Genomic DNA, 15296 nt, shown 5'->3' with positions numbered 1-15296 from the left:
ACATAAATGACGGACTTAGATTCCTTTTGTAATACTAACGACGTACAATCCATGATGGAATGTAACAGTATTATGAAAAGGATAGTTGCTACTCACCACGTAGTGGAGATGCTGAGTTACTGACAGGCAAGACAAAACGTCTGTTGGAAAGTGAGCATTTGGTCAACAAGGCCTTTGTCAAAAATAGGCAACTCACACACATGCGAGCGCATGCACGTACACTTACGCAACTCACAAACACATGACTGCAGTCTATGGCAGCTGAGGCATTTGCTTGTGTGTGTGTGTGTGTGTGTGTGTGTGTGTGTGTGTGTGTGTGTGTGTGTGTTTGTGTGTGTGTTATTTTCAACAAAGGCCTTCTTGGCCAAATGTTCAGTTTCCAACCTCTTTTTGCTGTGTCTATCTTTGACTCATCATCTCTGCAATATGATGAGTAGCAGCCATCCTTTTCATAATATTGTAATGAAGTGTAATTCATTCATAAATAGAACTCTCATCTGACCAGTTTTCGAATATAGTTTATCTTCCTGACACTCATGATAATGTGATTGTGTTGTACTAGCAGCCTCTGTAACTGGCTGTGATCGTATTAGGTGGAGAAGCAATTAAATTCCTCCAGATTGTAATAGTTAATCAAATACCAATGGAGATAAGAACTGACAGTCTGTATCCTTGCTAAATAAAGTTGTTAAATACAAATTGTATGTACAAAGGAGGAGGTAGTTATTGTATATGAATTAGTCTACTTGAAGCACACTAAGTAATAAAACAATGCGCACGCTCGTTGACACACACACACACACACACACACACACACACACACACACACACACACACACACACAGGCATATCTCATGCACATTGCAGGTCGCTCTGGCCCGACTGTGTGATGTGTGTGTGTTGTCTTTATGTTGTTTAGCAATCTATCCTTTTCATAACTGTTGATGTACTAAGTAATAATCTTGTTGCCTGTTCAACATTGATATTGTTTCACAACCTATTTTTCTTTTGTCACCAAGTGAGGTTGTGCAGTGGTTAGCACACTGACTCACATTCGTGAGGATGACTGTTGAAATTGCCGACTGGTGTGGCCGTGCAGTTCTAGGCGCTTCAGTCTGGAACCGCACGACCGCTATGGTCGCAGGTTCGAATCCTGCCTCAGGCATGGATGTGTGTGATGCCCTTAGGTTAGTTAGGTTTAATTAGTTCTAAGTCCTAGGCGACTGATGACCTCAGAAGTTAAGTTCCATAGTGCTCAGAGCCATTTGACTGTTGAAATCCATGTCCGGACATCCAGATTTAAGTTTTCCATTTCCCTGAATTGCTACAGGCAAATGCTGGGGTGGTCCCTTTGACAAGGCATGGCAAATTTCCTTCTTCATTCATGAAACTTTCTGAGAATGTGCTCCATCTCTAATGATGTTGCTGTCAAAAAGATGTTAAACCCTAAGCTTCCTTTTGTCAAACCAATATTGGTAAATGTATATAAAATTTAATTTACTGAATTAGAGAAGACTGCTTCTACAGACTTGTTGATGAGCAACCACTTAGTCATAGTTTTATTTACTTTAATATCAGCTCCATACTGTCTCCTTAAATCCAGATATCTTTGGTGTAGTCTTGTCACACCACAGGCATTGTTTGTTTTGTTTACATTGTAGCTATGGCATTATTTTGTGCAATTACTTTATCTATGACTGGCCCTTGGTAAAATGTAAGGATAGGAATGTAAATAGTGAACCAAATGCTCATTGACCATCAAGAATTAGAAGATAATTCATACACAGCTGCATTTTTATTTTATTGATTAATTTATTTATTTTTTGTCTATTCAGTTAGTCTGTTGTGTGTATTAAGTAATTAGCCAGAATAAGTTAATTAAAAATAAGTTTTATTTCCTAACTTACAGATACAAGAAAAATTATGAGCGCATGTACCAGTTAAAAAAGTGGCACGAAGAAGGTGGTGTAATGGTGATGGGGTATGAAATGTATCGAAATCTGGCTGGAAATGAGAAGCTAAAAGCACGAAAACAGATGAAAGAGAACTTTAACAATATCCTTGTTGACCCAGGTGAGAGCAGCACCCAATGGTGAATTGATAAACAGTTTTTTTCAACCATATATCAATTTTAATTTACGGCCTGGAAAAACTGCAAGTTTACTTTATTGGGTTGAAAGACAGACAGCTATTGATAAGACCTGATGAGCCGAAACATTATGACCACTCCCCACCATGAGAAAATGCTACGTGGTGGTGTTGCAGGACATGACGTGGTAAGGAAAGTATATATGTGGAACAGAATCAAATGGGGTATCATTGTAGCAACAATACACAAGCAACTTCAACAAAGGGCACATTTTTGTGGCTTATTTTCCTTTGTGCAATGAATACTTTGTGACTAAGTGAGAAGCTTCCCCCAAATATTTTTGTGATTGACAACAGTGAATGGAGAAAGCAAAATATGTTAAATTAACAATCTCACAATTGTATGTGGCATGTCATTTGGTTATGGGCAGAGGGGGGGGGGGGGGGGCCAAACAAAACTGCCATTATAAATGACAGTGTTGGTATTGCATGTTTACTAAGGGCACCTACTCATCTTATTACATTAGGTCATTGAATTCTTCTTCTTCTCTCTCTCTCTCTCTCTCTCTCTCTCTCTCTCTCTCTCTCTCTCTCTTTTTTTTAAAATCATGTATTCTTGGAGAGAACTTCATCAGTCAACTGCTCATTTGTTCACTTGGCTCTACAGTTGTCTGCCGGAGTGGTGTATCAGCAATCTGTATCATAGAGTCTGAATGTGGCAAATTAACTATTTCTACTACATGTCAGTATTATTAGAACCTAGACTAGTAAAACTTAAATGTTGTTTCGTTTGTGTATGTTAGAATAGAAGTGTTTGAAATTGACAGTCATTGAGAGAGATTTGTTGTTTTAGGTTGGTGGGGTGTGGACTTCTTTAAAATTAAGTTCTGCTTTCTATTGTGGCTTTCTTATTTGAGATCTGGATTAGAATTTCACCAAGATATTTGAACTTATTTATATTTTTGAATGGATGGTGAAAATGAAGGGGGTGGAATAAAAGTAAGTAAACTGCTTATTATTTCAAAAATAAATGCCATAACTGGTAATACATTTTCCCCACTGTGAGACAAGAAGGTCAATGCCTTCATGAAAAAATGTTTGTGGTTGACTACAGAAACGTGATTATACAAAGGGTGCAACTGTTTGTTTGAAGCATATTAGAAGCCACTAATGTCTTTTTTTTTTAGGGCTCAAAAAATATGGAAATTGCATAAGGAGAAATTGGAATTGTATGGAGGATTCATATGAGCTTGCAAGTAAAACACTTGCAGTGTAGTTGATGCTACTGGGAACGAGCATCTAGACTGCCTCTTACAGATGTCAGTAAATTAACATATCTTACATTTTCCATTCATTGTTTTCATATACAAAATGTAGTATTGTTGCTTATCGATGGTACCAGAGCCAGCACCTCAAAGATTCCAGGGGGCATCATGAGTGACACTTTGAACAACTCCTCTGTGAGGATTCTCCAGGCCATCTGTCATTGAAGAGCACCAGGATGTTGAGCATAAGTTGAGTACAATATATTTATTTAAAGGGTACTTGTGTGAACTAATCTTTTGCTTGTGTGTCCAGATTCCTATAGCGACAGATCACTTTGTCCACCTTCCACCCATTTATTAGTAGCAACAAGGACATAACATTTGGCTCCTAGTGACATATCAGCTGCTGACTCGCAATATAACACTAAAATATTTTGGGGAAACTTCTCACATAAATTAGTCAAGAAGTATTCTTTGCTCAAATAAAAGTAATTATTACATTATTTGTTGAGGCATCACATGTACATTTTGAAAGCATCTGTTTTTAAGCAGTTAGAAGTATCAACTAATACTTAACAACAGCTATAAAACTTTTTGGAAGTCCATACACAGAATAAAACATGTGGCGTCTCTACTAGTTTTCTAAATGCATATTAAAGTTGCTTCTTCAAGTTACCTTCCATTAGGAATGTGGGTGCGCTCAATGGGTGTGGTATGACTTTCAAATTATAGAGCACAGCAATCAGTTGTCCTTTTCTTGCAGGTTTTATTCGGCAAATCTAGATTTCGGCTTATGCCTAGCCATTATCAATGCTAAAAAAATACAAGAAGTACATAGTCAAGCGATAATATGAGAAGTTACTAATCGTGGCATAACCTATATGGCTTATACATTAGATTACATACCACCATTTCATAGTATCAATGCATTTTCTAGTACGTCAGCCCCCATATTATTCTTGCTTCTGTCACAGTTCATTCAAGACACATCGGTTGGCTGTATGGTGCCCTCTATATGAACTACGTAATGTATAGCACTCAGGGAAATCAGATAGGGTCTCTAGTAAAAGACTTCAAATTTATGTAGGAATAACACATGTAAAACACAATTAAAATTATTTACGTTTCTGACTGACTGTTACCACATTTAAGTACAATGTGACAGTGACTTTTGGAACTTAAAATAACTTAGGATGTATACTGTAGGTACAAAGAACGTATTTCATGCTCCTGAAGTTTATGAAATTGATTGCCCAGACTGTGGGGTGTGTTACGTTGGCCAAATGGGAAGGAGACTGGAAATAAGCTTTGTGGAGGACGTCATGTTGGGTAGAAAAGATAACACAGAGAAATCAAGTGTGGCTGCTTGTTTACTTACAACAAAACATAAATTACTGTCTTTGAGCCTGTTGTGAGGTTGCTGCATAAGTGTCAGAAGGGCAGCTTCCTCAACCTCCTAGAAGAGCTGGAGATCTTTTGTCATTGAAAAAATGTCAACTGCAACCTGAGTAATGATCAGATCATTATGAAAAATGGACAGTTCTGGGAATTGTTTTAAAACTTCTTACTGGGAAGCAGTGAATGGCCTGACCCTGGGGGGTACGAAGTAGCTCCTGTTGTCTTGCCAATATGTAGCAGCCATTAACATAATACCGTATGAGCACAATGGTTATAACATTGAACCTACAGAACTTTCTACTTGGTATGTTAGTTTAGATGTACGTAAATTGTTAATAACAGCAACTCAGTATATTGGTTTTATTGTATTTATAATTAAAATCTGTTTGAAATGGCACAGAATTACTACTTCCTGCATCCACAATGGAATGGCGCCATCTATGAACTATTCAACAAATAAGTGGAACCACATACCCATCGCAATGATTAAATAAAGAGAAAATTAGTAAAAAAGATAAAAACTTTTAAATCAAATGAGTTGTAAATAGTCGCAGCATACAGCATTTGCCTCCTTGTGTTTTGTAAATATTTTTTAGAAGTTTTACCAATCTGATGTTACATATGTGTTTTAAGGAATAAAAAAGCAATTGACTCACAAGGAGTGAATCCAGATCTTTATATTTTCTATGTTTACTGTTAAATGTGCTAATAGTCAGACAGCAGTGTAAATAATTTTACTTGAGTGTTATATATGATGAAGTTTATATAGAGGGCGCCATACAGCCAGCCGTTGTGTTCTCCGCAAAGCCTGTATTTATTATACAGTAGTCTTGAACGAACTGTGACAGAAAACCGAAGAACAGGCAGCTGATGTACTAGAACATGCATTGATACTGTGAGTAACTTTTCATACTATCACCTGACTATGTACTTCTTGTATTTTTTAGCATTGATAATGGCTGAGCACTAGCTGAAATCTAGATTTGCCAAATACAACTTGCAAGATAAGGATGACTGATTGCTGTGCTCTGTCATTTGAAAGTTTCTTCTGTCTCACAGTTTCTTCTGTACTGTAGAAGAATTGTTGAATACTAGGTGCAGAAGTATGAAACTGGAATTTCCCTGTAGATGATGCTAGCTGCTAGTGTAGGGTCCCTGAAACCGTGTCTGCAGTGCCATCTGCTACCTGTAATGGCTGACGTACAATGTCAACACACAGCAACCCAAGTTTCACACATCAGTATCTGTTCAAAGCCCTAAACATGTTGAGTTTCATGCCTACGAACTACAATTTGCAGACAGCATTGGTTCTCTGTTATCATTTGAAGAACATTGCTGCAGAATTTCATCGAATGTTTGTCAAAGTATTTGGCGAACATGCTCTTGCAAAAGCACAGTGTTTTGAGTGGTTCAAAAAATTCAAAAATGGTGATTTTTATATGAGAAACGACGAGTGTGAGAAACCACTGAAAAAGTTCGAAGACGACAAATTGCAGGCCTTATTGGATGAAAATGATACTCAAACTCAACAGGAGCTTGCAGAACAAGTGAATGTGATGCAGAAAGCCATTTCTCTTCAGTTGAAAGCTATGGATGAAGAAAGTGGGAAAATGGGTTCCACATGAATTGAATGAAAGTAAATCGAACGATCACTTGTGAAACACTGCTCCCCAGATACAAAAGAAATTAGTTTCACCATCAGAAAGTGCCAGGTGATGAAAAACAAATATGTTTTGAGAATCCTAATCATTGTCAATCCTGGGTAAACCCAGGCAAACCATCAACACCTACTGCAAGACTTAGGAAAGAAGGCAATGCTCTGGGTTTTGTGGGATCAGAAGGGTGTCATCTGTTATAAGCTGCTAAAACCTGGTGAAATCATTAACACTGATCGCTACCAACAGTAATGATTGATTTAAATTGAACATTGTGTGAGAAATGACCATTGCTCCATGATACCGTCCCGTCACACAGACCAAAACGGATCAGGGAAATTATTGATGCATTCATTTGGAAACTACTAGGGCATGCAGCTTATTCTCTAGGCTTGGCTACATATGATTATCATCTATTTGCATCACTGGAACACGCTCTCACTGAGCAACACTTCAATTTGTACGAAAATGGCTCGCTGACTGGATCGCTTCAAAAGAAGAACTGTTGTTTTGGTGTGGAATTTTTAGCCTGTTGGAGAGGTGGGAGAAATGTATAAATAACAATGGAGATTATTAAAAACAAAGATTCCAAGACTTACCAAGCGGGAAAGCGCCGGCAGACAGGCACATGAACAAAACACACACACAGAATTACTAGCAGACATATGTCTGCTTGTGTCTGTGTATGTGCGGATGGATATGTGTGTGTGTGCGAGTGTACACCTGTCCTTTTTTTTCCCCTAAGGGAAGTCTTTCCGCTCCCGGGATTGGAATGACTCCTTACCCTCTCCCTTAAAACCCACATCCTTTCGTCTTTCCCTCTCCTTCCTGAAGAAGCAACCATCGGTTGCGAAAGCTAGTAATTCTGTTTGTGTGTTTTGTTCATGTGCCTGTCTGCCGGCGCTTTCCCGCTTGGTAAGTCTTGGAATCTATGTTTTTAATATATTTTTCCCATGTGGAAGTTTCTTTCTATTTTATTTACATTAACAATGGAGATTACTTTGAATAAAATATTGTTTATCAATTTCAAATAACAGACATGCCGTTATTGCAATCAAATTCTGGTTTCATACTTCTGCACCTGGTAGAAATGAGTAGTCAGCGATAAATGTGTGAAAGACCAACATATAGCTATATAAAATATTTATGAGATGTTTGTGTAACTTTCATTCATTTAAATGATGTAGGAGTAAAGGAGACCACTCAGCAAATAGCAAAAGCTTTGAGCTGACGACAGGCACATACAAGTTCTGATGATTCTTCTGTTTACCTTTTGTAGTTTATCTGTTGTCGTTTTTCTCTCCACTCTTCAATTACTATTGGAAAATTAAAACCAAGAATAACTATTTCAGTGAGGTCCAGGAGGATTTAGAAGACTTAATTATAAGAGTGCAACAATTGGAAACGGAGAGGAAAAGACAATTCTGAGAAATAGAGACATGAGGCTTATATTAAAAACCAATAATGGAAACTCCAGGTTGTAATATCAACAATATTAGGAAAAGGATAGATTGCTGCTCACTGTAAATGTGACATTTTGTGCTTATCTACAACTCAGCCTTTCATCTTTATATTGAGTAGCAATGTATCCTTTTGCTAATATTTTTATACTAAAAATATTTAAACAAAAACAGTAGACCAGTGGCAGATGGTTATCACGTGCTAATGTGCCACAGCGCACTGTAAATATCACGCTAAAATTATGCCATTTCTCTGCGAATGCAAGCTGGGAATCTCATTGAAATTATGCCATTTCTCTTCAAAAGCAAGCTGGAAGTCACTCTAAAATTTCACCATATCTCTTTGAATGCAGTGCTGGCATGCAGTTAAAAATGGATGAAATATGTATTGTAGCATTATCTCCACAATAACTAGAAACCAGTGTTGAGTGCTGAAATTATGGTCAGCTGCAATACAACAAACTCAGAGAGGAGATGCGACAATCTGTTTCCTACTGTGCATGCTCTGATGATGTCACCCCTTCTAGTGCTATTAGTACCACATTGCTCACAGCACCAGGTCATATTATGAGAGATTTTTGAGGAGCAGTTGATGTAATGGCTCCTTGCCTGATGGTCAAGTGCACTGGCAATTCGTTGACTTGGGTTTGATTCCTCTTGCTACTGTACACCCCCCCCCCCCCCCCCCCCCAAAAAAAAAAAAAAAAAAAAAAAAACCCTGTATATGTAAAATTAAAATGTAGAGTTTGGTTATGATTACTACCTTTATAAGTCAAACAGCAGTAGGTCACTACATTGTAGCATATTCATTTTAGCACACTGATAAGAGTTTTGCAGGAGCTGCCACTGCAGTACGCCATAACTGTCACAGAAAGGGCAGTTAGGTCATCAAAAACTGAAAAAGTTTTGGGAGAAATAGAGGAAAGTGAAATCCAAATCTCTACTTGCAAGGCTTAGGTGTATATCGACTGATTCTAGTGCTCCAATATGGGCATAGAGCATAGACTTTGTAAATAAATAATACTGTAGGAGTTTGCATGTATACAATATTTTACAGAACATTTAAGATACACTTGTCAGGTACCATTACTAATAAATAGCATATGTTGTTGTTGTTGTTGTTGTTGTTGTGGTCTTCAGTCCAGAGACTGGTTTGATACAGCTCTCCATGCTAATCTATCCTGTGCAAGCTCCTTCATCTCCCGGTACCTACTGCAACCTACATCCTTCTGAATCTGTTTAGTGTATTCATCACTTGGTCTCCCTCTGCGATTTTCACCCTCTACGCTGCCCTCCAATACTTAATTGGTGATCCCTTGTTGCCTCAGAATATGCCCTACCAACTGATCCCTTTTTCTAGTCAAGTTGTGCCTCAAATTTCTCTTCTCTCCAGTTCTATTCAATACTTCCTCATTAGTTATGTGATCTACCCATCTAATCTTCAGCATTCTTCTGTGGCACCACATTTTGAAAGCTTCTATTCTCTTCTTGTCTGAACTATTTATCGTCCATATTTCACTTCCATACATGGCTACACTCCATACAAATATTTTCAGAAACGACTTCCGGACACTGAAATTTATACTCGATGTTAATAAATTTCTCTTCTTCAGAAACAGTTTTCTTGCTATTGGCAGTCTACTTTTTATATGCTCTCTACTTCAACCATCATCAGTTATTTTGCTCCCCAAATAGCAATACTCATTTACTGCTTTAAGTGTCTCATTTCCTAATCTAATTCCCGCAGCATCAACTGATTTCATTCGACTACATTCCATTATTCTCGTTTTGCTTTTGTTAATGTTCATCTTGTACCCTCCTTTCAAGACACTGTCCATTCCGTTCAGCTGCTCTTCCAGGTCGTTTGCTGTCTCTGACAGAATTACAATGTCACCGGCGAACCTTAAAGTTTTTATTTCTTCTTCGTGGATTTTAATTCCTATTCCAAATTTTTCTTCTTTAGTGCTTGCTCAATAGACAGGTTGAATAACATCAGGGAGAGGCTACAACCCTGTCTCACTCCCTACCCAACCACTGCTTCTCTTTAATGTTCCTCGACTCTTATTACTGCCACCTGGTTTTTGTACAAATTGTAAATAGCCTTTTGCTCCCTGTATTTTACCCCTGCCACCTTCAGAATTTGAAAGAGAGTATTCCAATCAACATTGTCAAAAGCTTTCTTTAAGTCTACAAATGGTAGAAACGTAGGTTTGCCTTTCCTTAATCTATTTTCTAAGATAAGTCCTAGAGTCAGTATTGCCTCACACGTTCCAACATTTCTACGGATCCAAACTGATCTTCCTCGTCTTTCCATTCATCTGTAGAGTATGTGTGTTAGTATTTTGCAGCTGTGGCTTATTAAACTAATAGTTCGGTAATTTTCACATCTGTCAACACCTGCTTTCTTTGGGATTGGAATTATTATATTTTTCTTGAAGTCTGAAGGTATTTCGCCTGTCTCATACATCTTACTCCCCAGATGGTACAGTTTTGCCAGGACTGGCTCTCCCAAGGTTGTCAGTAGTTCTAATGGAATGTTGTCTTCTCCCGGGGTCTTGTTTCGACTTAGGTCTTTCAGTGCTCTGTCAAACTCTTCATGCAGTATCTTATCTCCCATCTCATCTTCATCTACATTCTCTTCCATTTCTATAATATTGTCCGTAAAAACATCAACCTTGTATAGACCCTCTATATACTCTTTCCACCTTTCTGCTTTCCCTTCTTTGCTTAGAACTGGGTTTCCACTGGAGCTCTTGATATTCATGCAAGTGGTTCTCTTCTCTCCAAAGGTCTCTTCAATTTTCCTGTAGGCAATATCTATCTTCCCCCCTAATGAAGTAAGCCTCTACATCCTTAAATTTGTCCTCTAGCCTTCCCTGCTTAGCCATGTTGCATTTGCCTGCTTCATTTACTTCCATTTTATATTTTCTCCTTTCATCAATTAAATTTAATATCTCTTCTGTTACCCAAGGATTTCTATTAGCCCTCGTCTTTTTACCTACTTGATCCTCTGCTACCTTCACTATTTCGTCTCTCAAAATAACCCATTCTTCTTCTACTGTATTTCTTTCCCCCATTCTTGTCAATCGTTCCCTAATTATCTCCCTAAAGCTCTCTACAACCTCCGGTTGTTTCAATTTATCCAGGTCCCATCTCCTCAAAGTCCCACCTTTTTGCAGTTTCTTCAGTTTTAATCTACAGTTCATAACCAGTAGATTGTGGTCAGAGTCCACATCTGCCCCTGGAAAAGTCTTACAATTTAAGACCTAGTTTTCGAATCTCTGTCTTACCATTATATAATCTATCTGAAACCTGTCAGTACCTCCAGGATTCTTCCATGTACACAACGTTCTTTTATGATTCTTGAACCAAGTGTTAGCTATGATTAAGTTGTGCTCTGTGCAAAATTCTACCAGGCGGCTTCCTCTTTCATTTCTTAGCCCCAATCCATATTCACCTACTATGTTTCCTTCTCTCCCTTTTCCTACACTTGAATTCCAGTCACCCATGACCATTAAATTTTCGTCTCCCTCCACTATCTGAATAATTTCTTTTATTTCATCATACATTTCTTCAATTTCTTCATCATCTGCAGAGCTAGTTGGCATATAAACTTCTACTACTGTAGTAGGTGTGGGCTTCGTCTCTATCTTGGCCACAACAATGCGTTCGCTGTGCTGTTTGTAGTAGCTTACCCGCATTCCTATTTTCCTATTCATTATTAAACCTACTCCTGCATGCCCCAATTTGATTTGGTGTTTATAACTCTGTATTCTTACCAGAAGTCTTGTTCCTCCTGCCACCAAACTTCACTAAGTCCCACTATATCTAACTTTAACCTATCCATTTCCCTTTTTAATTTTTCTAACCTACCTGCCCGATTAAGGGATCTGACATTCCACACTCCGATCCGTAGAATGCCAGTTTTCTTTCTTCTGACACCAACATCCTCCTGAGTAGTCCCCGCCCGGAGGTCCGAATGAGGGACTATTTTACCTCCGGAATATTTTACCCATCATCATTTAACCATACAGTAAAGCTGCATGCCCTCGGGAAAATAGCATATATTCTTTGTATTATAATGTATACATTCATAATTCATCAAGAATTACATTATAATAATTACATCATGTCGTCAACAATTCCTGTTACGTTGGTGAGTACTCATCAATCATGATTTCTTCTACTCTATAATATTATAATGTATGGAAAAGCCTGGAGGTGACCTAATTCTAGTAGTGGATACCAGGTTTATTGTGATGATGACCACAAAGGATAGATATAGGAATTACTAAGTTATTGCACAGTCATAGGAAACTGTAATCTGTAATTATTACATTATTTGCTGAGTTCATGCATGTGTATTTTGTAAACATCTGTTTAAGCAGTTAGGACTATATACCACAACTTCATAGTAAATTTATTAGCTCATATATTTGCAGTGAATGTAATTACATCATAGATAACACCAAAATACACAGCTATAAAATGCTTTGACAGTACAATCCCAAAATAAAAGCTGGATAGTTTGTAATAGTGTTTCTAAGTGCAAAATAAAGTTTCTTCTCCTTAACAGTTTATTAATTACTGTAGTAAAATTGTTAAATAGAAATAAATAGTCAGGTATAAATGTATAAAAGACTAATATTTAGCCATTTTTGAGATGTGTGTGCAGCTATCATTCATTTAAATAATTTACATGAAACGCTCTCTCTCTCTCTCTCTCTCTCTCTCTCTCTCTCTCTCTCTCTCTCTCTCTCAAGAGATGCAGCAAGAGGAGATGACAGGTGCACAGGCTAAGCATTTAATCTACATCTGCATACATACTCTGCAAGCCACCATATGGTGCGTGGCAGAGGGTACCGTGTACCAGTAATAGTCATTTCCTTTCCTGTTCTACTTACCAATAAAGTGAGGGGAAAAATGACTGTCTATATCTCCCTGTCTGTATAAGCCCCAATTTATATTTTCTTATCCCTCAGAACCCCATGTGAAATGTTCATTGGCAACAGTAGAATTGTTCTGCAATCAGCTTTGAATACCGATTCTCTAAATTATCTCAGCAGTATTCATTAAAAAGAATGCTGTGTTACCTTAAGGGAATCCCGTTTTAGAGTTCTGAAAGCATGTCTATCAAAGTATCACTTGTGCATTGATTGATCCGCTACCAGTAACAAATCTAACTCCTCTGCTTTGAAATGCTTTAGTGTGTTCCTTTAATCCAACCTAGTGGGGATACCAAACACTAGGGAAGTACTCAGAATAGGTCAAAATAGTGTTCTATATGCAGTCTCCTTTACAAGTGATCCAGTTCCTAAAATTCTCCCAATAATATGAAGTTGATTGCTCAGTCGACCATTCACCTTCCTTACTACAGTCCTTACATCCTTGTTTCATTTCATATTGCTTTGCAGTGTTACACCCAGACATTTAATCAAAGTGTTTGTGTCAAGCAGCACTTTATAAATACTGTATTCTAACATTGCAGGATTGATTTTGACACTCATCTGCATTAACTTACATTTTTCTACATTTAGGGCTAGCTGCCATTCATCACACCAACTAGAAATTTTGTCCGAGTCGGTTCGTATCTTCTTACAGTTACGCAACAATGACACCTTCCCACTGAGGGTTTTTTAATCAATATATTGCGAGATGCCAAGTTTTTACTTGTTCTATGCTATAACAGTTACCCTCTTTGCCAAATTTTCCAGTCACTGTCTTGTTTTCTCGTGATGTGGTCCTTCTATGCAATGCCATGTACATGACCATTGGTGGCCTTAAGAGAGCTTCTACATTTAAACAATTTACTATGAAATTACAAAACATGGTTTCCATAATTCTTCTATATTCAAATAAGTTCTCATCTCACAACAACTGATAATTAACAAAACTTTTCAGACATGTTCATACATGATGCTACAGTGCTTGACCAAAACCATAAGTTCATACTTAACTCAAGATAGCAGAGCATAGAGTCTGTATAACAATGTTCATTTTTCTTTGGTGCTCGACCATTGTTGCCAGGCTCCCTTTCTTCTTTGGAGTCCACCGTACCCCCAAAGCACAATTGCAAAGTGCAAGTGACCCCTCAGTCGCCAGTCCAAATTGCACATCCGTCATCACTTTCTGTACTGTGTCCACATTTTTCTTTCCCATGTCTGCCCATAAATTCCATCAAGCCGAGCACAGTAGATACACTCACTCAAGTGAGATGTGTTGCTATGCTTTATACTAACATGTACCACTACACTGTACACCACAGCATCATTAGCAAATAGCTGCAGATTGCTGTACACCCTGTATGTCAGATCATTTACGTGTATAGACAATAATAGCAGTCCTGTCAGAGTTACCTGGGGCACTCCTGACGATGCCCTTTTCTCTGATGAATTTTTGCCATCAAGATCAACATATTGGGTTTTATCACTTAAGAAGTCTGAGCTACTCACATGTCAGGGAACCTACTGTGTATGCTTGTCTGCAGGGGACACCGTGTCAAATGCTTTTGAGAAAGCACCGGTACCAAGGTCAGTGATGTGTAATGTATGATGAAGATGACATGGAAGTGTGCACAGTGAAGATGATGTGGAGTCATGGATTTGGGGGGGTTGACAGGACAGGGGAAGGGGAAACTGTTGGGTAGAGATCGTGGGACATTGGGTTTGTGGATATTGAGGCCAAGAGGATTAAGGGAGCGAAGGATGTGTTGCATGGATTGTGACACTATAACTGAACTCGAGTATGTAGTGCCACTGAGTGGACAGTTTTGTCGTCTGTCAGTTTTATGGTGGTCATTCATTCTGGTGGACACCAGGCTGGGTGTTGTGCCGACATTAAAAGTTGTGCAATGATTACAGCAGAGTTGTTGTATGACATGGCTGCTTCCACAGTTGACCCTGCCTCTGACGGGATAGGATAAGCCTTGTGAAAGGACTGGAGTAGGAAGAACTGGATGGGTGGATCAGGCAGGTCTTGCACCTAGGTCTTCCACAGGCTATGACTCCGGTGGCAAGGATCTGGGAATAAGATTGGCATAGAGATGGAGCAAGATGTTGTGTGGGTTGGGTGGGTAATGATATATAATTTTAGGAGGGGTGGGAAGGATCTTGGGTTGGCTGTCTCTCACTTTAGGGAGTGTTGACAGATAATCAAAGCCCTGGCAAAGGATATGGTTCAGTTGCTCCAGTGTAGGGTGATAACAGATGACAAGGATGTCACTCCTTTGCAGCCGATTCTTGGGTGTGTACGGGGTTTATACGACCCGGGACAACTGGGAGATCCGGGAAAACGCAGGAATTTTTTTATCCAGGAGAAAACCGGGAAAAACCTGGGGAATTTCTTAGAATTCTGAGAAGTTTTCAATGATTTTGTTTTCAGTTAAATTTTTGTAACTTTGACTTTTAAGAACCAAGACTCTAATGAAGAAT

The 15296-nt window shown here is 38.4% G+C and overlaps 1 protein-coding gene across 2 annotated transcripts in view; it reads left to right on the top strand.

Moving 5' to 3' along the window:
* The window catches only part of LOC126354093 (transcriptional regulator ATRX-like), a 479559-nt gene that overhangs the window by 289317 nt on the left and 174946 nt on the right, over window positions 1-15296 (top strand). For both annotated transcript variants that reach the window (XM_050003480.1, XM_050003481.1), the window contains one exon: window positions 1910-2073. In XM_050003480.1, the coding sequence (XP_049859437.1) occupies window positions 1910-2073 (164 nt within the window). The remainder of the gene's footprint in view (window positions 1-1909; window positions 2074-15296) is intronic.

This window comes from Schistocerca gregaria, chromosome 3, assembly GCF_023897955.1.
Source record: "Schistocerca gregaria isolate iqSchGreg1 chromosome 3, iqSchGreg1.2, whole genome shotgun sequence".
Taxonomy (NCBI): domain Eukaryota; kingdom Metazoa; phylum Arthropoda; class Insecta; order Orthoptera; family Acrididae; genus Schistocerca; species Schistocerca gregaria.
The sequence above is the reverse complement of the archived record's forward strand: the minus strand, read 5'-3'. Positions and strand labels throughout refer to the sequence as shown.